The sequence below is a fragment of the Uranotaenia lowii genome, chromosome 3 (assembly GCF_029784155.1).
Source record: "Uranotaenia lowii strain MFRU-FL chromosome 3, ASM2978415v1, whole genome shotgun sequence".
NCBI lineage: Eukaryota > Metazoa > Arthropoda > Insecta > Diptera > Culicidae > Uranotaenia > Uranotaenia lowii.
Window position 1 is genome coordinate 183105311 of NC_073693.1, and position 21405 is coordinate 183126715.

A 21405-nucleotide genomic window follows, 5' to 3' on the forward strand; every position below is an offset into this window, starting at 1 on the left:
TCTCGCATTTCAATGGAACATGGTTTAGCTGAGAAAATATTGATAATATACCATGTTTCTTTTTTTTAATTGAACATTAATAAATCTTTTTTTTTTTTTGTTTAACTGATCAATTATTTCTAGGTACTTACTTTTCCTTTATCCAAGCTTTTGCAATCAATCGTTCCTGCGTTTAGCAATATTTCACGCTCACTGATTTCTTCATCATTGCGTATATACGTATTTTCGCATACAAGATCATGTTTTTCTTCTATATAATCATGATTTGGAACATTATAATAATCATCCGTAATGTTTTCATCACCAATTTTTAAATTATCATTCAAATCGAATTCACCTTTTTGACTTTGAATTATTGATGTATGATTGGTCTCACTTACATCGTAAAACTTTTGCATATCTTGTTGGATATCGGTTATATTAGTTTTATCGTTTGTGTTGTTGTTGTTGTTGTTTACGAATTCACATTCAAAACCTGACTTTCGAAGCTCGTTAGCTTGAATTCCGCTCGATTTCGACCTGCTTTTCTCCAAGCTTTGGTGAACAGTCTCGTTAATTTTTTTCTCAAATAATTCCTTCATTTTTGTTATATGAACTTTCGAAAGGATCGTTTCTGTATTTTTTTCCTCGTCTTGTGTTCCATCATCATTTGAAATAATGTTATATTTGGAGAGTAGCTGAGGATGATCTGACGCCGTAGTTAAAGACGTGTTGGGAAAATTACATGAGGGTTGGCATGCTAACGACACTCTGCTTTTGTAATCTTTTATAGCATTTTCATAAGAACTTTCCGCAGAATCTTGTTGCAAAGGCTCATCAGTTTTATCATCAAGTTTATCAGGGACAGTCGAATCAAGCACCGTTGACATCGAATTCTAAAACAAATAAGTATAAATGCATTTTGTAATCAAAATTGGGTCATCGCGATGTAAGCGCCAGAAGCAAAAATTATGTTGATTTTTCAGAACAAAACATGTAAGTATTGAATTTTCCCATGCAATCCCGAAAGTTAAAATTTCCTGATATAAGCGTTACTTGAAAATTCTGCAAAAAATCATAGATAAGTTTTGAACCAAAACGAAGCTTTTCAGACCCCAAGATTTGAGAAATTCAAAAAATTGATTCAGCTGCTGTATTATTACAGAACTATTTACCCAAAATATTTTAGAAATTATTTATACGGGATTTTTCACGTAAACTAAAGTTTTGTGGAATCACATAGCTTCTACGTATACTTTTTAGTAACTACTATACTTCCATATAACTTTCACATGAATTTCACGTAAAGTCTATGTGGATGGGTTTGAATACTTTTTTTGCAATTTTCTCAAGCATGTGGTAGTGTATTCCTATTGGAAAAGGGAATTGTTGTCAGTTAGCTAATTTGATTTTGTCTGGATGCGCCAGCTCAGGAACATTCAGTTTCGGAAGACGAGCAATACACTACAAAGGACGTCCTGCGGGTCCCTAACACGAGAAATACAAAACCGAGCCTCGGGAGCAAGGTGGTAAGTGTGAATTGTTTTCCCTGTTGAAATTTAATTCAATTTAGGCTGTGGTTTATGTTTATTCCAGCTTCGAAAAAAGCTCCAAGAAATTCGAGAAGACGAGGAAGGGCCGTGAGAAGAAGCCTAAGCACCAAATCGGCCCGGAAGGAAGTTTGGAAGCATCATTTCGATGAACACCTGAACGGCGCACATGCAGGAGATCAAGACGGTGGAGGAAGGTACATCGCCGGCGTAGCCAACGAACGTAGAGGAGCCACTCCCAACGATGAGTGAAGTTAAGGAAGTCATTCGCCAGCTGAATAGAAACAAGTCGGCTGGGAAGGGTGGCATCGCAGCTGAACTCATCAAAATGGGCCCGGGAAAGTTGGCCGATTGCCTACACCGGTTATAGTCCGGATCTGGGACATAGAACAGCTCCCGGAGGAGTGGAAGAAGGGGGTAATATGCCCCATCTACAAGAAGGGCGACAAATTGGACTGTGAGAACTACCGAGCGATCACTGTCCTCAATGCCGCCTACAAAGTGTTATCCCGAATCCTACTCCGCCGCCTAACGCCACAAGCAAACAGATTCGTGGGAAGTCATCAGGCCGGCTTCATGGAGGGCCAGTCAACGACGGACCAGATATTCACATTACGGCAAATGCTCCAAAAATGCCGGGAACACCAAGTCCCTACGCACCATCTATTCATCGACATCAAAGCCGCATACAACACGATCGACCGTAACGAGCTATGGAAAATCATGGACGAGAACGGCTTTTCCGGGAAGCTGATCAGACTGATCAAGGCGACGATGGATGGAACGCAGTGCTGTGTGCGGATTCCGGGTGAATTGTCGAGTTCATTCGAATCGCGCAGGGGGCTTCGACAAGGTCATGGTATATCCTGCATAATTTTCAACGTGGCGCTAGAAGGTGTTATTCGACGAGCGGTGGGCGAAATGCGGGGCACGATTTTCAACAGATCCAGTCAACTTATCTGCTTTGCCGATGACATTGATATAGTCGGCAGATCATCTGCGGCGGTGGAGGAGATCTACCGCAAACTGAAACGCGAAGCAGAAAGGATTGGGTTGATGATTAATACGTCCAAGACGAAGTACAAGCTGGCCTGCGGATCCGAGACCGACCGAACCCGCTTATCCAGTAATAACAAGGTTACGATCGACGGCGACGAGCTAGAGATAGTCGAAGACTTTGTCTATCTCGGCTCACTGGTGACCGCAGACAATGACACTAGCCGTGAGATCCGGAGGCGAATTATCAGCGGAAGTCGTGCCTACTATGGACTCCACAAGCAACTGCGGTCAAGAAGATTTAGCCCTCGCACGAAGTGTAAGCGGTATATGACGCTCATTAGACCGGTTGTTCTCTACGGGCACGAGACATGGGTATTGCTCGAGGAGGACCTGCGTACACTTGGAGTATTCGAGCAACGAGTGTTAAAAACCATCTTTGGCGGCGTACAGGAGAACGGAGTATGGAGGCGGAGGATGAACCACGAGCTCGCGCGACTCTATCCAGAAGGTGGTGAAGGCTGGCCGGATACGCTGGGCGGGACATGTTGCGAGAATGCCGGACGACTGTCCTGCAAAACAGGTGTTCGCTACGAATCCGGTAGGAACAAGAGGTGGTTAGACCAAGTGGAGCGTGATCTGGAGAACGGTTGCACAGGACCGAGTGAATTTTAGGAATTATGTTCGTCAAGTTATGTCGTGAAACGGAATACTATGTAAATAAATAAATAATGGAAGTTTGTTTCTACTAATCCTAACAAAGTAAAATAATTATCAATTTGATGATTCTATTTTTAATTGTTAAATATTTTCCATTTTTTACAGGATTCAACAAACCAACTCGATGGAAAGAAGATCCAGAATTGCGATTAAATAATAATTGATAGTGACAGTGTAACGAATAAAAATTTATTTTGTTTTATGCTTGATGAAATTCAATTTATTTTCATTTTTTATTACCAAAATTAGAAACGAAAAAAATTACAGAAAGGATCCAAATATCATGTCGATACTAAACACATTTCACGTAGCTTCCATTTTTATAACACGTTGAACGCATGAAAAATTCACGTAAATTGCAAATTCTTTTTCAAGTAAAATAAAAGATAAAGCCGCAAATTAATTTCATAGAACAAATTCACGGTGATTTCTCTTCTTAAATAATAAAAATAATTCATCTATAAAAAAAATCAATTACAAAACATCGTTCAAATAATCGAAAATAGTTAGGCCGAGATTTCTGACCGTTGACCGTAGGCGACAACTCAATCCAGTTGAAACTTGCGCACAAAACGAAAATAAGAAATCTACTTAGTCATCGATCGAACGATATCGCACAATAGAAGACTTTACAGAGCAACCACATGCTAATTTTTTTGTCCGTTCGACACATGTGCATTCACATGGCGATCGAACCATCCATAATTAACTGTATCGAAAAACGTAGTGCCTCCTCTATTGGGTACTACTTCTTCAATACAGTTAATTGGTGCGGGAAAAAGAATTTAGTATGTGGTCAAGCTTCTATTTCAAATGCTCTTCGCTCTTTTCACCACCTTAGAATTTTCTTCTGATCTTCTATCCGATAAAGCCGCAAATTAACTTCATAAAGGAAAGATTATATATAGTTAAAAATGATGTGTTGAATATGAAAGTTCGCTGTTTTAATTTAACGACGAAAACTTGTAGAAGTAACGTGATAGAAACAAGGAATTTTTAGAAAAGCGAATTTGGAATTTCATTGTTTGAACTTTGCTCAAAAACTTAAGCGACAGTTGATAACTGGAAGTTTGAAGTTGGATGTCGGAAATTGAAAAAAGGGTTGACTTTAAACACCGCAGGATTTATACCAAGCGTAATAAGACGCGAGAACGCTTTTTGATGGTTTTCCCGATGTGTAGTGAGCACCTCCTTCGAGGAAAGGTTTACTACACCAGATTGAACACCGTGATTGAATTTTACATCAAAATCGATGTTCCGTTTTCGTGCATCGTTTTCGATCTAAATTTACACGAATTTTTCTTGCTGTGTACCTTTACACGAGAAATCAGCTGTTCGTTTGACAAGTGGGGAAATGCCTTACTCGCTAACTTCCAGCTACTCAGTTCAGAGTGACGGTTACTCAGTTGTCGCCAAAACCGCACCTTCTCAGTTCTGACTAAACGGCTTTTACTCAGAACTGACTAACAGCCCTTTTCGCGACAACTGAGTCATGCTTACTCAGAATGCGCGAATAATTCTGAAGCGGTTTCTGGCCGCTTTTTTCATGCTAGGATTAACAACAAAAGTCGAAATATATGCATAAACCTTTATTTAAAAAAAAATTATATGAATTTTTGGTTTTTGTTTTCGCCCGTCGGGTTTCGCCTCCCGGGCCAACACTTCGGTGGATGTTTTCTTTTGAACTTTGGCTAAGTATCCTGAAATATGAAGAAAATTGGATTGTTATCTGAATCTGAAGAGAATTAAAATGAATACTTACCATGTAAATTTTCCTGTTTTTTTGCATGAAAACAAACGAAGTCCGACCGCCTCGCACAAACTGATCAACATTTACTCAGTTGTCGCCTTCAAGCACTCGAGTTCTCTGAGTGCCGAATTTCCTGTCGTCTGAGTAATCTTTCCGCTGATTTTTGAGTTCATTAAGATCAGCCGTCGGCTGCTTCATACATGTGGCGACGTCTGAGTAAAGGGTAACCGGGCTCTGAGTATTTCAAATTTAGCGAGTATAGCATTTTATCAGCTTTGCACAAAATGACATAAATCAGAATAACAAAACCATCAATCATTTTCAATTGAATATGACTGGACCGGCTTTCAAATAAATTGGAAAGCATTTTGACAGGAAATGAATACGGTAGAAAGCTCCTTTACTTTGAAAGATACAAATATGAAAGCTATTTCAAAGCTTTGACTTGAAAGAGAGTATGCTGTCAGTTGAGTGAAGATTGAGCTTTGACTGTGAAAATTTTGAACACTGATTGTAGATTTGGTCGATTTGGTGGTGTTATTTTTTGCGGTATGAGTCTTTTCGCAGTTTGTTTTTTTGGCAATATGCAACATTATGCGATAAGATATTTGCTCAGAAATATATTAAGCAAATGTTGTACCCAAATATTTTCCTTGTTTCGAAACGTAAAGAGTAGGACCGTACATCATTCTAGTTCGAACGCGCAGCGTGAGGAGGCGGGCTCTTACGATCTTCAGTAATAAGAAAGGCGAATCGTCAGCTTGACTTCATCTCCGAAGTAGTACGAGAATTCAGAGACCCATTGTGCTTGAAGTCACTCTACTGCGCAATTGTCCGGTCAGTTACAGAACATGCTGCAATTAATTGGGCTTTCTATAAGTTATGTTGGATTTTGCGAATCGAGCATGTACAAAAGCGTTTTGTTAGATTCGTTCTACGACATTTACCCTGGCGCAATCCTGAAAGCCTTCCCGCATTTTCCGACAGGTGCCAGCTTCTGGGATTAGAACGCCGCCGGAAAACTCAACAGGCATCATTCATCGCAAAAAAACTGAATGGAGAAATTCAGTCGCCAAACCTGCTAGGAATGATGAACTTTAATGCTCCTTCGAGGACTTTACATAATCACTCTTTGCTATCGAATCGAACCCACCGAAAATCCTACGGCCATAATGAACCAGTGAGTGCAATGATGCGTACGTTCCAGATTGCTGAGCATCTACATCAATTCGAGGAGCCATCTAGCCGATTCATCAACCGAATACGCCAGTCTACATTGTTTCGTGTTATCTAATTGTTTTGTACAGATCATTTTAATTCATTAAAACAAATATGTTCGATGAATAAAACTTAATAATAATAATAAAGCTAGGGACAATCCCCTAGCCCCATCATTCAAGTTCGAACGCGCAGTGTGAGGAGGCGGCCTCTCAGTTCTGATCTATGTTTCTGAGGTCTACTCAAAGATCTAGGAAGGCCTCGTGTTTCTAGGATTACCCAAAGCTAGGGACGATCCTCGTAAGGAAATCCTCGTAATTCTTATTCATGTTTCTAGGCCGGACTTTTGAACATCTCAAACTTGTAATTTCTGACAGGTTTGCAATATTTAATTGTTTACTTTTTCAATTTGTGGAATTGTCAAAAATACATCTATCCGACGGCGATGTATAATTATGCAGGGCATGGTTGTCCATTTCTCCCCGAGCGGCTTGAAAAATGCAACTCAGTGAAATTTTCGTTCTGAAACACTTGCCCTGCTCTGTTAAGACGCCGGGCATACACCAAATTAAAGAGCAGAGAACGCTTCATCAGAGTGAGAGCAAGAGAAAAAAATCATCACATTAAGTGTAGGGGAGCAGCGCTATAGAAACACAATAGACTTGATTCTTTCCCAACAAGAAAAGGAAGAAGAAGAAGAAGCAATATCGTTTCGTGCTGTTTGTTTGCCTACTATGGTAGGAAGAGAAGAAAAAAAATGCACTTCAGTTGTGTGTTTCGGGATTTCCCCTGCTCACACAGTATTGTTGCTATTGGGGCACTGGTTTTGCTCGGCACTTGGCTTCGGCTGTACTCGGAAACGAGTGTAGAGCATTTCGGAATGAAGTGTGGTGCTCTACAAATCGAAGAAGATAACGGTGCGATTTACACAGCGCACTGTCGGATTTGAGAAGTGCGGACCAACCATGATGCAGGGTGAACATTATGACCTCTATCCCGGATTTTCCGGTAGAAAAAAAAATCGTACTTAGAACAAAGACATCCAATTTTGTTTTTGATTCGCTGTATCTCATTTCTCCATGAACCAATTTTCTAAACTCAAATTTTAGTTTTTTTCTCATTAACTTGATATTCTTTTCATAGAACATACTTGGTTTCTTAAAAATCTCAGTTCTTGAAAATACTGGAATGATAATTAAGATGCTTTGAATATGCGCTTCGGGTCATATTGTCCTGAACAGCTTTGGAGGGTTAAGCAGATAGCTGAAAGGTTCGCTGGGGAAGTCGATTAATTGTGGAGAATTATTTCTGGAAAAACACTTACGTCTTCATTCGAAAATCCAAGATTTCCGAGGTCGTTTTCCTCATCGTCATATATAGGTAAATGATTAATTCTGCTGGAGCTCCTAAAATAAATCAGTTGAGAAACCCCAAATAAGTGTATAAAGTTCCATGTTTTGAACAAACCTTTTTTCGATCATTTCTCTGAAGGTTTTAGATTTTCGTCTATTGCGTTCATGTATTTCTTGTTCAATTTTTTTCACTTCAGTAACTCGTTCTATTATATGTTCCACTCGTTTTTTTCTCGATGACTTCCAGCTATCTAAATTCTGAAAGAAAAAAAACATTAAAAAGCGATAAGTACCCAAAAGTTACAATATAAATAGACAATAAAAAAAATATTCGAAAATTGTTTTAGAGAAGCTATGCTATAACTTTATTTTTAAACTCATTCTACAATTAGCTAAGCGCACAATGTTTTATGTATTTTTATATCTTAAGTGCATATACTTACACATTGCCATTCTTCGGGTTCTTCTTTTTTGTCCTGGTTTATCTTTTTTAGATGTTCTGCTTTTTTCAATTGTTCTTGAGCTGAGAAGGCGAGATTAGTGCATGGTTTAAGTTGAACAAACTGTAAAGGATCATTGACAGGTTTCGGTGGGGCTGCTCTCGTCACTCGAGCTTTTTGGATGTAATCGTTTGGATCGTGTTCTATCTGAAATAAAAGATATTCATAGCTTTACAGGTTTATTTGTATAATAATACCTATAATATATACTGATTTTATACATGTAATTAGTTTTGTCAAATTTTTTATAAACTTATCATCTTTTCTATTCTTTATTCATTTTAACATTCGTAGGCCTTCTTCATGACTACAACTACAGGTGATGCCTTCTCACTTATTTCAGTCGATGTTATTATATTGTTCCTCTCAAGCTCCTGCAAGTCCCTCTAAAGGTGCATTTACAGTTCTTTCGAACGTGAAAATGAAAAAACTTATATTCTTCAAAAACTTGACTATGCTGCATTTCATGGCTGCGAAACTAGGTGGAATAGATGCGGAATGGTTGAACGATTATTTTTGAACTGATTTCCTTGTTCAAAGCCCTTTAATCTTAATTTTATTTCAATTCCCCCGATTTTCACTGCGGAAATTTTTTTTCCGCGTTCACTGACATTCCGCTCGAAGTGTAAACGCACTGAGCGAACATGAAAACGGAAAACGAACAAGAGTGGTGAATATAAATTCCGCGTTCATTTTCACGTCCGAATGGCAATGTGCATTCTGAAAAAAATTTCACCGATGACGGAAAAAGTTTTGCTTCATAAAAAATTAGTTTTTTTTTAATTTGTAAGCACATTTGAAGGCAATTAAAGGTTTAAAATACTACGAGTTTGAAATGAAACGCATACGATATTTTTTTTTTTAACTTTAAAACCCGCTTGGGCATCATTTAATTGCACCTGTTGGAAGAGTTTCTCGACGAATAAATGTACCTGTTGGAAGAGCTTCTCAACGAATAAATGTAAATGAAGATCATCGAATGGCCAGATTCCATTGAAATAAAAAAAAATAGATTCCGCTTTGTTCAAATGTGTGTTTCAGAAAAGGTATGGAAATAATTATGAAAATTTATGAAATCATTCAAAAATAATGTGTTTTAAGGAGAACTGAAAAGCAGAAAAATTAACAAACAAAAGAGTACTGATGCATTTTAATTAAATAAAAACCTTTTCAATTGTTTCACTAATTAAAAATAATTTTGAAATTTTTGTTTGTCAATTTTTAATCAAGAACAAAAAATGGCTATCTTGTAGAAGTTATATTCATAACGTCCTTTCAATGAGTTTTTCAAAAGAAACGAATCGCTAAAGCTCGTTACTCCTTGATCGATAAATACTTTTTAGGAGTTATTCATAAAATTTAATTCAAATTCATTGTATTCATAGATAAGAACTTTGGGATTATTTGATTAAATCAATCGTTTTCAAAGCTGAATATGTTTTGAAGAAGAACAATATGTTTTTTTGAGAAATTTGAATTTAAATTTGAGCATTGGTTCGACAAGTATCGATCAAAACATTGGTTGAATGATCTGTCATTTTCCGATCGAAACCAATTTCTACCCGCAGTTGAACAAACCTCTTACTAATTTTGAAGATTTGACCGATTTGACATTTCACTGCGGAATATTTTTTCACTGTGGTGAGTTCACGTTCACGTTCGAGTTCGAGTTCACAAGAACTGTAAACCGGGCTTAAAGTGCAAGTCCCGCGAACTTTGTAAAGCGGGCCATCGACTACACCACATTTGTACAAATGCGATGAAATTCGATGACATATTGTCACCACTGACATGACACTTAGAACAAAAATTCAACCATTTTTTGTCTATTTTTTGTTGTTAGATTTTGCAGTTTCGCAATACCGACGGCAGGTTGTGAACCTGAAAAATTTGACAAAAAATGCCCTGTAGGAAAAATGGTCCTGTTTAGCCCGATTTTATCGTAGAAATTGCGTGTTTTATTTTTAAAGTTGGGTGGCATTTCCTAACTGGGATAACATTTCTTCAATCAATCGATGCGCACTCTGGAATCGACATTGCGTACTGTTGGAAAAATTATCCAGAAAACGAAATCGAGTGTCCAGTCAGTATGGTCAGTGCTGTCACTGTGAACACGATTTGCATCGTGTACAGTGAGGGGCAAAATAAAGTGTCCAAATTTTTTTTTCAATTTCTTTTATTTTTCTGGTTAAATTCAACGAGAACACATCGAAATCATTTTTAAAATATTGTTTATTATGTTCTTTTCAATTTTTGTTAATGTTGCGGTGGTAAAAAAAAGAAAGTTTTTCTGATAGAAAAAAACAGTTAATACTCCAGAATACTCCAGAGCCAAGCCAGTTGTGTATGAAACGTCAAAATACACAAAACAAACAAATTCGAGAGGCCTCGCGATGGAAACTTATAATGAGTTTTGAGATGACATGATGATAATTTCATCATAAATTGTCCTACAAAACTATCAAAATTCGAAATTTTCATGGTGTAATATGGCAAGGAATAGATAGAATTGGGAACTAAAAATATAAAAATGATATTAGAAATTGGTATGCTGCGAAGATACATGTGAAACAGAGTGCTAAGCAGAACGCGTATAACCACTGGCATTGATAGTGCCAGCAATATTTTATTTTTGAACGATTAAAGCTGTAACGAATGTTTTAGTTCCCGAAACAGCCAACAGCTTATAGCGCCACTCCCGGAAACCGAGAGGCTGTTGGTGCGCGATTTGTGTCCCGGCTAGAGACTCTGATTCAAGGCGGGCTAACAGTTTTAACACTCAGTCCCACTTAATCTTCCCAACTTACCAATCGAGTTGCGGCCCTAACTTTTCTAAACAAGTATGAGATGAATTGCACAACCCACAACTATGCGGACAAATCAAAATCTTACTCCCACGCAAACCAAATCAATGAAACCGTCAACGCTTCCCACCAATTTCAACACACGACTTTCAATTGAGCTAACACAATATGTTTAATTGTAGCGTTCATTGTGTTCCTGTAGCCCTGAGTGACGTCACTAATCATAATAGCTCTTAAGATTATTCACAAGTGTCTTAATCTAATCTGACCTTTTCGATTCAGCAAACCAAATTACGCATCGGTAGATTCCAACCTCCAACTAATAACCAGAGGCGACCATGTGGTTGGTGTCTCAGCTAACGCGCCAAAACACGACTCGTACTTAACTAGTACGATGGCTTTTCCAACACGTGGCAGTGGTTGATTCTCGGATGGCTTAGCGGTGGTGAAGCCTTCAATCGACGGGCTCGGCGGAACCGCATGGAGACCGGTGTGTTGATCGTACACCGTGTTCGAGCTCTCCTAATATTGGCAACAATACTACGGTTGTAGCACGTGTTCCACTCCAAACCACCGTTGTGGATACCGTCTTCTTGGCCCCGAGATTGGCAGCGAAATAAGCCCCAACAAACACCCACGTTGAACAGTGGGTTGCCTATGTTCAACGAGATTGTTTAGAACCACATATTGTCAGATTTGGTGTTACCGATCTTACCTGCTGAGTTAGCTTAAATTGCTCACAGCGAATAAAAAACCTCACTCGACTTAGGGTCAATGCAAGTTTGCCTAGATTTGTTCACATTAAAACAATTTATTAGATCACGCTAACACTTTTACAACTTTTTACTTACTAGTGCAATTTTCGAAGCCACACTAACTGTGCACTAGAGTAGCCTTATAGCTCTATTGCTGATTCTGAATTAACAAAAAGAAATTAGCAAATTAGATTAGGTAGGCTTCTAACTATAGCTTGGCACGTTTTTACACTTACGAGCCTTCAAGTGCGGTCGAGCTCGATGTTATTCGCTGAACGGATTTCACCAAAGTGACTTACGATAGCCGACTAGACTAGCTACGATCCCCCCAATCTAACCCGCGCCAAATGATGGCTTAGCCACCGGCAGTTGTGTGTGTTGCACCCCATCTCATACACCCTAGCTGGTGGGCTTTTGTGCAAAATTTCAAGGACAAGGTAACATTTTTTTATACGCCTCTTTTTGCAACCCCGATCAGCTTATTACAAAAATTAAATGAGTTCAAGTGTGGATCTCATCACGATGCAAAATCGTAAGAAGCCTAACTGTTGTGAATACCGACCAGAAGATGGCGCGTCGAGCGGATAATTTAGCTTTCTATTTCTAAGCACGGTTTTGAGCTTTAGCTTTTTTATGGCAACTGAAATGCAGTGGCTCACTACTAATCGACAGGGCGTAAACTAAATCATTACATATTCGCCGATGCAAACAAAATAAAAATTTTGAAATAAAATTTCAAAATTTTTATAACAATGAACAAACTAATTTATAGATTACTTCATCTAGCATTACATAAGATAAAACTACTGTATTTGACTATCGCGGTGTCGTTTTAACCAATTTACAGTCGCATTAGAACCAATTCACTTCGAATGTACTCGAAAATTTAACCAATTATCATTATTACCACGGGTCATGGTACCAAGTTACTCCGAAAATTTCGAAAATTCACCCATTTCCAAACCTATAAACTCCAGAATACTGGAAACTAATTTTATCCTACATGATCCGATTAACTCCAATAATTACTTGAAAAACAGTATAGATCTGAATTCAAAATAACACCGCGAAATATATAATACTAAAACCTATATTTATCCTAGTGTATGGATTCCAAATTAAACGTCAAAGGAGCCATAAAAGCTCATTTCATTTGTAAACAACAACTTTCTGAAAACTGAGAACATTTCTACATTGAGTTTTGGATTTTGGAACAAATTACTGAAAAAAAAGGATTTGGATGCTGATTAATGAAAAGAATTGCAAAGAAAACAAAACCGGACTATTGGATTGACGAATTGGTGAAACAAAAAGGAAATCTAACAAACTGTAAGTAGCAAAAATATTGATTGAATTTCTGTAACTAATTATTTTACTGTGACTATTTTAGACGTGCGGAGCAATGTTGAATGATATTGGAGCGTTTGAACAAAGACGTAATCTGGCAAGAAGAAGATCGTCTTGCCGTACATTACGCAACAAAGGTCGACGAAGGAAACAAAAATGACATCTTGACGCCTACGCTTCTAGGATTCCTCAATAGAGTGTTTCCAACAAATTGTTTTTTTGTTTAGCTGCATATGGCAAACTAACATAGCTGAGAAACAAATGATGCAAATATAATTGATGCAACAGATTACTGCCTTTTTAAAAATGAACCATGATAGGTTCCCGGAATTCTTCGACCATCCAAGTCTTCTAAGACGTAAGTGCTAGTACCTAATTTTTGACGTATTCGAACTTTCGTGAATTTGGGAGCTAGTTTTCCTACAAAATTTTTCGCTTTGTCCGATAAGTTAACATTTTTCTTGTACACGATCTCACCACACGCAAAGGTGTGTTTTTGGTTTGCACGAAGATTATAGGGCATAGAATAGCGCTTATAGGCTTTCAATAGATTTTCGCGAACTGTTTCCCATAATCGTTTTTGATCAGGACTAAAACACGATTCCTGTTTGTCAGGATCTAGAACTAAATCTCGTAGATGTTCATATTCTTTGCCAGAACTAACCATGTTGCGGCCAAAATTTAAAAAGTACGGCGTAAAACCAGTGCTGTCATGCACGTTGGTTCTGATGGCCATTGCGATTTGCGGAATCGATTCGTCCCATGTCTTATGGTTCGAACAGCGGTTTAAAGCACAACGTATAGCGGTGACAATAACGCGATTCACACGCTCTGTCGGGTTCGGGCTGGGGTGGTAAACCGAAAGGTTCCAGTGCGTCACCCCGTATTTGAGTAGTAATTTTTCAAACGGTTCGGATAAGAAGACTTTTGCATTATCCGTGATACAAATTGAAGGAGCACCAAATAGAGTGAAAACTTGATTCTCGACGAATGTGCAAACACCGATTGCAGTCGCCGATCTCATACATTGGACCATTATAAACTTGGTGAAGAAGTCTGTAACGACTAAGAGCCACACGTTTCCCTTTTTGGAACGTGGGTATGGTCCCAAAAAATCCATAGAAATTAGTTCCCACGGACGAGAACACATTTTCGGACTCCCACAAGTAGGAGTTACATTCACGTTTGGAATTTTTGACTCTTTGCAAACCATACAGGAGAAACAAAATCGTTTTATCTCGGAAGACATCCGTGGCCAGTAAAACTTTTCGCGGATCTTGGCCAGGGTTTTTAAGAAACCCAAGTGGGCCTCCTCATGAATTGCTTGAATAATCGGTTTTCGCTCTGCTAACGGAACAACGTACTTCCACTTCATACCGGGATCTTCAACAAGAGAAGTGTTGGTGACAAACTTGAAAAGCTTGTCATCTACGATTTTAAAATCTTTGTACCTGTCAGGAAATTGTTCTACCTGTCTTTTTAATTGAGTTATGTACAAATCTGGTAAAGGGGTATCGATAACGCATAAGCTACGGGATAGTGCATCGGCAGATATATTTTCGGATCCCTTTTTGTATTCTAATACCATGTCGTACTTGGATAATTTAAGTGCCCATCGAGCGATCCTTGGGGACTTCGACTCAATGGACATCGTTCGTAGAAAGGTAAGCGACATCGCGTCCGTTTGTATCACAAATTGACTACCTTCGATAAAATGTCGAAAATTCTCGATGCTGAGCAAAACTGCGAGACATTCACGCTCGGTGGCGCTATATTTTCGTTGAGTACTTGATAATTTCTTCGAGTAGTATGCTATGCATCGACGCTCGCCATCCTGGATTTGTGTAAGGACTGATCCTATCGCGAGGTCAGAACTATCTGTCTCGATGATGAATGGGATGGAGAAGTCGGGGTTGGACAAAATTGGGGCAGATACTAAAGCAGATTTTAACTTCCCTAAGGCCTCATCGGCTTCTTCGGTCCAAGTAAACGTTTTACGACCTTTCTTCAGCAAATTGCTAATTGGAGTTGTGATCTCGGAATAATTCCTGATGAACTTTTGGTAGAAGCCCGCGAGTCCCAAAAGTCTTCGAACATCCTTAACGGATTTTGGAGTACAATAATCGAGCACGGGTTGAATTTTCGCGACATCCATGGATAAACCATCTTCGGAAAGCACATATCCTAAGTAACGGACCTGTTTTTGGCAGAAACGAGATTTGGTGATATTAATGGTAAGCCCTGCTCGTTTTAGACGAACAGCGACTTCCTTGATCAGACGGAAGTGTTCTTCCAACGATAGCGACGTGATGATAATATCATCCAAATAAACGTACACTCGTGGTTCGAGGTCGTGACCAATCACTTTGGACATGAGGCGCACCATGGTGGCCGGACTATTTGCTAATCCGTAAGGCATAACGGTGAAACGAAACATAGATTTTGTAGTTCGGAATGCAGTTTTGTCTTTAGCGGACGGCTCTAAGCCTACCTGGTAATAGGCCTCCGAGAGGTCTATAACCGAGAAAAAAACGGGATTTTTGAATACGTTGCAGTATTCCTAACATACTCGGAAATGGAAAATCGTCTTTACGCGTGGCTGCATTCAGGCGTCGCGAATCTAGGCAGATACGCCACTTGCCATTGGCCTTTTTGACCGGTAATAATGGGTTCAAAAAATCAACGGGGCCATCGCATTCCTCAATCACACCAAGTTTCAGCATTCTCTCGATCTCAACGTCTAACACGGATTCTATTTTAGGTGACCATCTGTAGGTGGCAAATTTAATCGATTTTGCACCGGGAAGCAGTTCAATCGAATGCTTCAAGACATGAGTTCGTCCCAAACGTCCATGAACCGTGACGGGTAATTCTGAAATTGCTTCGAAAAGACACGAGCGCTGTTGGACTGTAAGGTCATGTTCAGTTATTATATCTTCGGGTTTTTCAATTACTCTATCTGGAATCTCAATCGTAGGCATATCTAAACTGTCATCCTCTACTTGAACGGGGTCTTGAGAAGGGATTTCGGATTTCTGTTCCGGAGAAAGTTGGAAACAGAACTTTTCTGGTTTATCACTGAAGTAATCTTCAATCAACGTTAGCTGGTTTACTGAGTTAGGTTCCTCAGTTTTAGACGGCCCTAAATCCACGAACGACTTATCGGAACGCGTTAATTCAAATCCAAATTTTCGAAGGAAATCCATCCCAAGGATCAACTGTTTTGTAACCTCTGGTACTACGACCGTTGGAATCACGTGTGTAGTGTTCTGGTAAGTGAATGGAAGATTCACAAAACCAAGACAACGATAGGCGGTCCCATCAGCTGTCGATACTTTAAGATTCAAGGGATTGATTTTCAAGCCAAGCTTGTCAATCAAAGGCAACGAACTGATCACCGAAACACTGGCTCCGGTGTCAGCGAGTCCTACAACATTTTCGGTCATGATTTTCAAGGTAATATGGGGACATTTATGAGACATAGTATTGATATGAAAGGTACGTTCGAAGTAGTGAAAATTCTGGTTAGGAACCTGAGCGAAATTATGGTCAGGAGTTAGGTTCCCAATACCTCCCGTCCTTATTCGTTTTTTGAGTCGCTATTTCCTGTATAGCGCAGATTATGTCGATTTGGACACTGAAACGCAGTAGTATCAGCATGCCCACACATATGGCAAAATATTTTTTTCGTCTTGTCACATTCCCGCCACATGTGCCCTACTTTTCTACAGTTCCAGCATACGATACCATCTCTGGCCTGATTGTCTGCCTCATTTTTCTTTAACCGATCATTATTCCCTTTTCTTTCGGCTTGGGTCTTCATGACAAGAACGTCTTCATTTTCTAAACGGCTACCAAAATCTTCGTTTTCGTCTACCTCTTCCTCGTCTAGATAATTTAGTAACGCGTTTCGATTTAATGGTTTTAAACCGAACAAGTTTGTCTCAAGAGCATCAAATTTGTAGCAAAGTTGAGCCAAGTGCTCGATTGAGTAGATCGGCTCCAGGGCAAGCCTACGTTTATACCCTAGTTTCATGTTCTCAAATATGATATCGAATTTTTGTTGTTCCGTCATTTTCTTCGTCATTCTTCTCGCAAGGGTCTCAATTTCTGTAAGGAACGCACTAAATTTTTCATTTGGTTTTTGTTTCCTAGCCCGCATTTCTTCACGAAACGATCGATCACGATTGGGATCATCGTACCTCATCATTAAATTTTCGACTAACTTACCCCAAGAAGTAAAACGTTCTTCATAGGTAGTGTACCAAATGAAAGCCTCATCGCGAAACAGAAGATGGGCATGAATTCGTAAATCGTCTTGGTCGATGCCATATGAACGACAAAGGAGGTCAATTTGCCTCAGGAAATCTACAACAGGTACAGGGTTTGAATCTCCACTAAATTTGGGCCATTTTTCGATAATGTTACATTGTTGATACGGGAGTCGTCTTGGCTGAACTATATTCCCTACAGCACCGTATGGTCCTGATAAAGCTTCCCCTGATCTCCTCTGAGGAGCCTGATTAAACCTTGCACCATGGTATGGTGATGGAGGCGCTGATTGCGAATGTTGAGGAAAATAGAATTGTGGAGGATTAAGCGAATCGAGTCTATCACCAGAAGCAACAGGATTCATATATTCACGCGTAAATGGTACTGTACACGGAGGTACCATTGGATTCGAAAGACTCGAGGCATTCAAAGGGTTCAAATTACCGGGATCTACGCGTTGAGACAAGCTCGAAATCTTAGCTTGCGGAGTTTGATAATTTCTCGGATTTTGTAAAGTTACATTCGCGATATTCTCGACTAATTGATCGATAGTCCTCCGATCTACCGCTCGATCAAACCGTACCGGTCCTTGATCAACAAGGCTGTTAACATACACCCGAATGTAGTTTTCGACTTCTGATACGTGAAGATATTCGTAATCGCCTGATCTAGGAAAATCCGGATTTCTTGCAAGTCCCAAATTGGACACGTTGTTAGCCGTCGAGTGGTTGAGCGCGTAATCTGGGAGAAACGGTTCCCCATCATTCGTCAATTGAGAGACATTAAGTCTATTACCCGCCGAGGCCACCGGCTGACCATTTATTTCACGATCCAGACTCGAAAACGGTAATCGATTCAATTGGGTTCTGTTACGCATCGCGATATTTTCTTGTGCACGCGACGACATGAGATCATATCCCAAAAACGGAGATTGATCATCCAACGAATTTCGCTGCGGAACCGCGTGACCACGTGACGTACTAGGCATGTTCATTTGCATTTCCGACGCGTTTAATCTCGCACCCGATTCGTTTGCCTGTGTGCCGAAAATCTGTGCATCCGTAGCCGAAGTGTTGACTCGCGTACCCGAAACTTGTACTCGCGAGCCTGGAATATATCCTGGCGGAACGGAGAAATATGTTTGCGAACCGACGATATTTGGTTGCGTACCGGAAATAGAGATTTGAGGTTCGACGAAGTTCGTTTGATTATCAGACATGACATTTTGCGCACCGGAAGGATTCTCTATTACACCTGAAACGTTTGCTTGCGACCCGGACATATCCCTGACTGATGCAGTCGGAATATCGAGCATCGACTCCGATACCCGAGGAGTGGTCATAATCGTATCGGAAGTATTCTGGTCCGGACCAGCAACAGGAGTTTCCGTTGTTTTCGGTGTATCCCTACAAGTTATTTGGATCTTTGAAAAACTTTTGGCTAATAAATTTAGATCTATCTTGAAAAATCTCTCTGCCAAACCGCTTACAAGGTTTTTCAAAACTATTTGGTTTTGTTGCTCCAATTCGTTTTTCGGTGTGTATCTCCTTAACCGTCTGTGGTAATGTACTAATCGAGAGTACAAACTACCATGAGGTCGTCCAATGCTCAAAGTTTGCTCAATTTCTTTCAATTTACTTGTTATACGAACAAAGTCGTCTGTCAATGCTTGAGGCGTTGTGTAAACAATCGTCGCAGGATCTTCTTGATCACGCAACAAAATTCGCAAAGTTCTTCTTTTTGATTGTACAGGCTCATTAACATTGGCTCCTCTTAAAGCAAGCTCATAATTCAATTCCTCTTCCTCGAGGTGATCTGCGTTAATGTGGTAATGCTCCATTTTGCACGTAATTGGAAACTAAAGATATAATTAAATAATTCAAATATATGTGACAAAAAATAACAAACTAATCCAATCCAATCCAAAATTAAAAAAAAATGCAATAATAAACTTTGTCTAATACTATTACCAAATAATCCAAACCAATTAATTAACGAATTCAATAATATATCATACGAATAACTTTACAAACGAATTTATGATTCTTACGATTGCGATGGTCTGATCAACGTAAGCGAATTTGGTTCTAATGTGTCCAAGTTTTGTGGTTATGAAATCAATATTTTTAGGTTAACTGTATTTAACTCAACTGTTTTACGAGCCCCACGTTGGGCGCCAGATTTGTAACGAATGTTTTAGTTCCCGAAACAGCCAACAGCTTATAGCGCCACTCCCGGAAACCGAGAGGCTGTTGGTGCGCGATTTGCGTCCCGGCTAGAGACTCTGATTCAAGGCGGGCTAACAGTTTTAACACTCAGTCCCACTTAATCTTCCCAACTTACCAATCGAGTTGCGGCCCTAACTTTTTTAAACAAGTATGAGATGAATTGCACAACCCACAACTATGCGGACAAATCAAAATCTTACTCCCACGCAAACCAAATCAATGAAACCGTCAACGCTTCCCACCAATTTCAACACACGACTTTCAATTGAGCTAACACAATATGTTTAATTGTAGCGTTCATTGTGTTCCTGTAGCCCTGAGTGACGTCACTAATCATAATAGCTCTTAAGATTATTCACAAGTGTCTTAATCTAATCTGACCTTTTCGATTCAGCAAACCAAATTACGCATCGGTAGATTCCAACCTCCAACTAATAACCAGAGGCGACCATGTGGTTGGTGTCTCAGCTAACGCGCCAAAACACGACTCGTACTTAACTAGTACGATGGCTTTTCCAACACGTGGCAGTGGTTGATTCTCGGATGGCTTAGCGGTGGTGAAGCCTTCAATCGACGGGCTCGGCGGAACCGCATGGAGACCGGTGTGTTGATCGTGCACCGTGTTCGAGCTCTCCTAATATTGGCAACAATACTACGGTTGTAGCACGTGTTCCACTCCAAACCACCGTTGTGGATACCGTCTTCTTGGCCCCGAGATTGGCAGCGAAATAAGCCCCAACAAACACCCACGTTGAACAGTGGGTTGCCTATGTTCAACGAGATTGTTTAGAACCACATATTGTCAGATTTGGTGTTACCGATCTTACCTGCTGAGTTAGCTTAAATTGCTCACAGCGAATAAAAAACCTCACTCGACTTAGGGTCAATGCAAGTTTGCCTAGATTTGTTCACATTAAAACAATTTATTAGATCACGCTAACACTTTTACAACTTTTTACTTACTAGTGCAATTTTCGAAGCCACACTAACTGTGCACTAGAGTAGCCTTATAGCTCTATTGCTGATTCTGAATTAACAAAAAGAAATTAGCAAATTAGATTAGGTAGGCTTCTAACTATAGCTTGGCACGTTTTTACACTTACGAGCCTTCAAGTGCGGTCGAGCTCGATGTTATTCGCTGAACGGATTTCACCAAAGTGACTTACGATAGCCGACTAGACTAGCTACGATCCCCCCAATCTAACCCGCGCCAAATGATGGCTTAGCCACCGGCAGTTGTGTGTGTTGCACCCCATCTCATACACCCTAGCTGGTGGGCTTTTGTGCAAAATTTCAAGGACAAGGTAACATTTTTTTATACGCCTCTTTTTGCAACCCCGATCAGCTTATTACAAAAATTAAATGAGTTCAAGTGTGGATCTCATCACGATGCAAAATCGTAAGAAGCCTAACTGTTGTGAATACCGACCAGAAGATGGCGCGTCGAGCGGATAATTTAGCTTTCTATTTCTAAGCACGGTTTTGAGCTTTAGCTTTTTTATGGCAACTGAAATGCAGTGGCTCACTACTAATCGACAGGGCGTAAACTAAATCATTACAAAGCCTTGAAACAGGTTGAGCACCACTGACTCTCAGTGAGTGCTGCACGGCTAACACGCAAAACCCAAATCTGTAGCAATTACAATCATTTACTAATACGACATTTTAAAAACCTACGCTAGCTTAACATTATTACTCACGGACCCGTTTCCTACCATAGTTTACAAATTTCTTATATTCCAAACGCACAACAGTCATATCACAGCTATCGGACGACACAGGTTTATCACAGCTGATGATCACGGGAATATCTGGCAACACTGGCTGGTTGCTCGGCTCAACGGTCCCGCACCACTGCCCGGAGTACCTCTGTAGACTGCTTCCGGCTGGATCCAAATCGTTGGAATCTCACGGCGTCGGGAATTCCGTTCTCA

General features: G+C 39.8%; 2 protein-coding genes and 2 long non-coding RNA genes across 6 annotated transcripts in view; 1 reads left to right on the forward strand and 3 right to left on the reverse strand.

Annotated features, from left to right (window-relative positions):
- LOC129757502 (MATH and LRR domain-containing protein PFE0570w) overlaps nt 1-21405 on the reverse strand; it is an 84076-nt gene that overhangs the window by 33161 nt on the left and 29510 nt on the right. Inside the window, exons 3-6 of one of the 2 annotated variants that reach the window (XM_055754766.1) lie at nt 8009-8212; nt 7681-7823; nt 7538-7619; nt 132-875 (exon numbers count right to left, since the gene is read on the reverse strand). In XM_055754766.1, the coding sequence (XP_055610741.1) occupies nt 132-875; nt 7538-7619; nt 7681-7823; nt 8009-8212 (1173 nt within the window). The remainder of the gene's footprint in view (nt 1-131; nt 876-7537; nt 7620-7680; nt 7824-8008; nt 8213-21405) is intronic. The other variant, XM_055754767.1, reaches the window with a different exon arrangement.
- On the forward strand, nt 142-3411 carry LOC129757503 (uncharacterized). Of its 2 annotated transcripts, none has more exons than XM_055754768.1 (2): nt 142-1508; nt 1576-3411. In XM_055754768.1, exon 2 carries the CDS (start codon nt 2106-2108, stop codon nt 3198-3200), a length of 1095 nt encoding a protein of 364 aa, XP_055610743.1. In that variant the 5' UTR covers nt 142-1508; nt 1576-2105; the 3' UTR covers nt 3201-3411. The 2 variants fall into 2 exon arrangements, with proteins under 2 accessions (XP_055610743.1, XP_055610744.1); XM_055754769.1 differs by having other exon boundaries at nt 142-975; nt 1408-3411.
- On the reverse strand, nt 10558-12539 carry LOC129757505 (uncharacterized). Its single transcript, XR_008739722.1, has 4 exons — nt 11861-12539; nt 11721-11784; nt 11585-11655; nt 10558-11524 (listed from the first exon to the last, which is right to left on the reverse strand). It is a non-coding gene; the product is annotated as an uncharacterized LOC129757505 (long non-coding RNA).
- LOC129757506 (uncharacterized) lies at nt 19425-21014 on the reverse strand. The gene is made up of 4 exons (XR_008739723.1): nt 20575-21014; nt 20435-20498; nt 20299-20369; nt 19425-20238 (listed from the first exon to the last, which is right to left on the reverse strand). It is a non-coding gene; the product is annotated as an uncharacterized LOC129757506 (long non-coding RNA).

Bases quoted from the DNA above. Each gene is read 5' to 3' on its own strand.
- LOC129757503 (XM_055754768.1), top strand. From the start codon at position 2,106: ATGGAGGGCCAGTCAACGACGGACCAGATATTCACATTACGGCAAATG.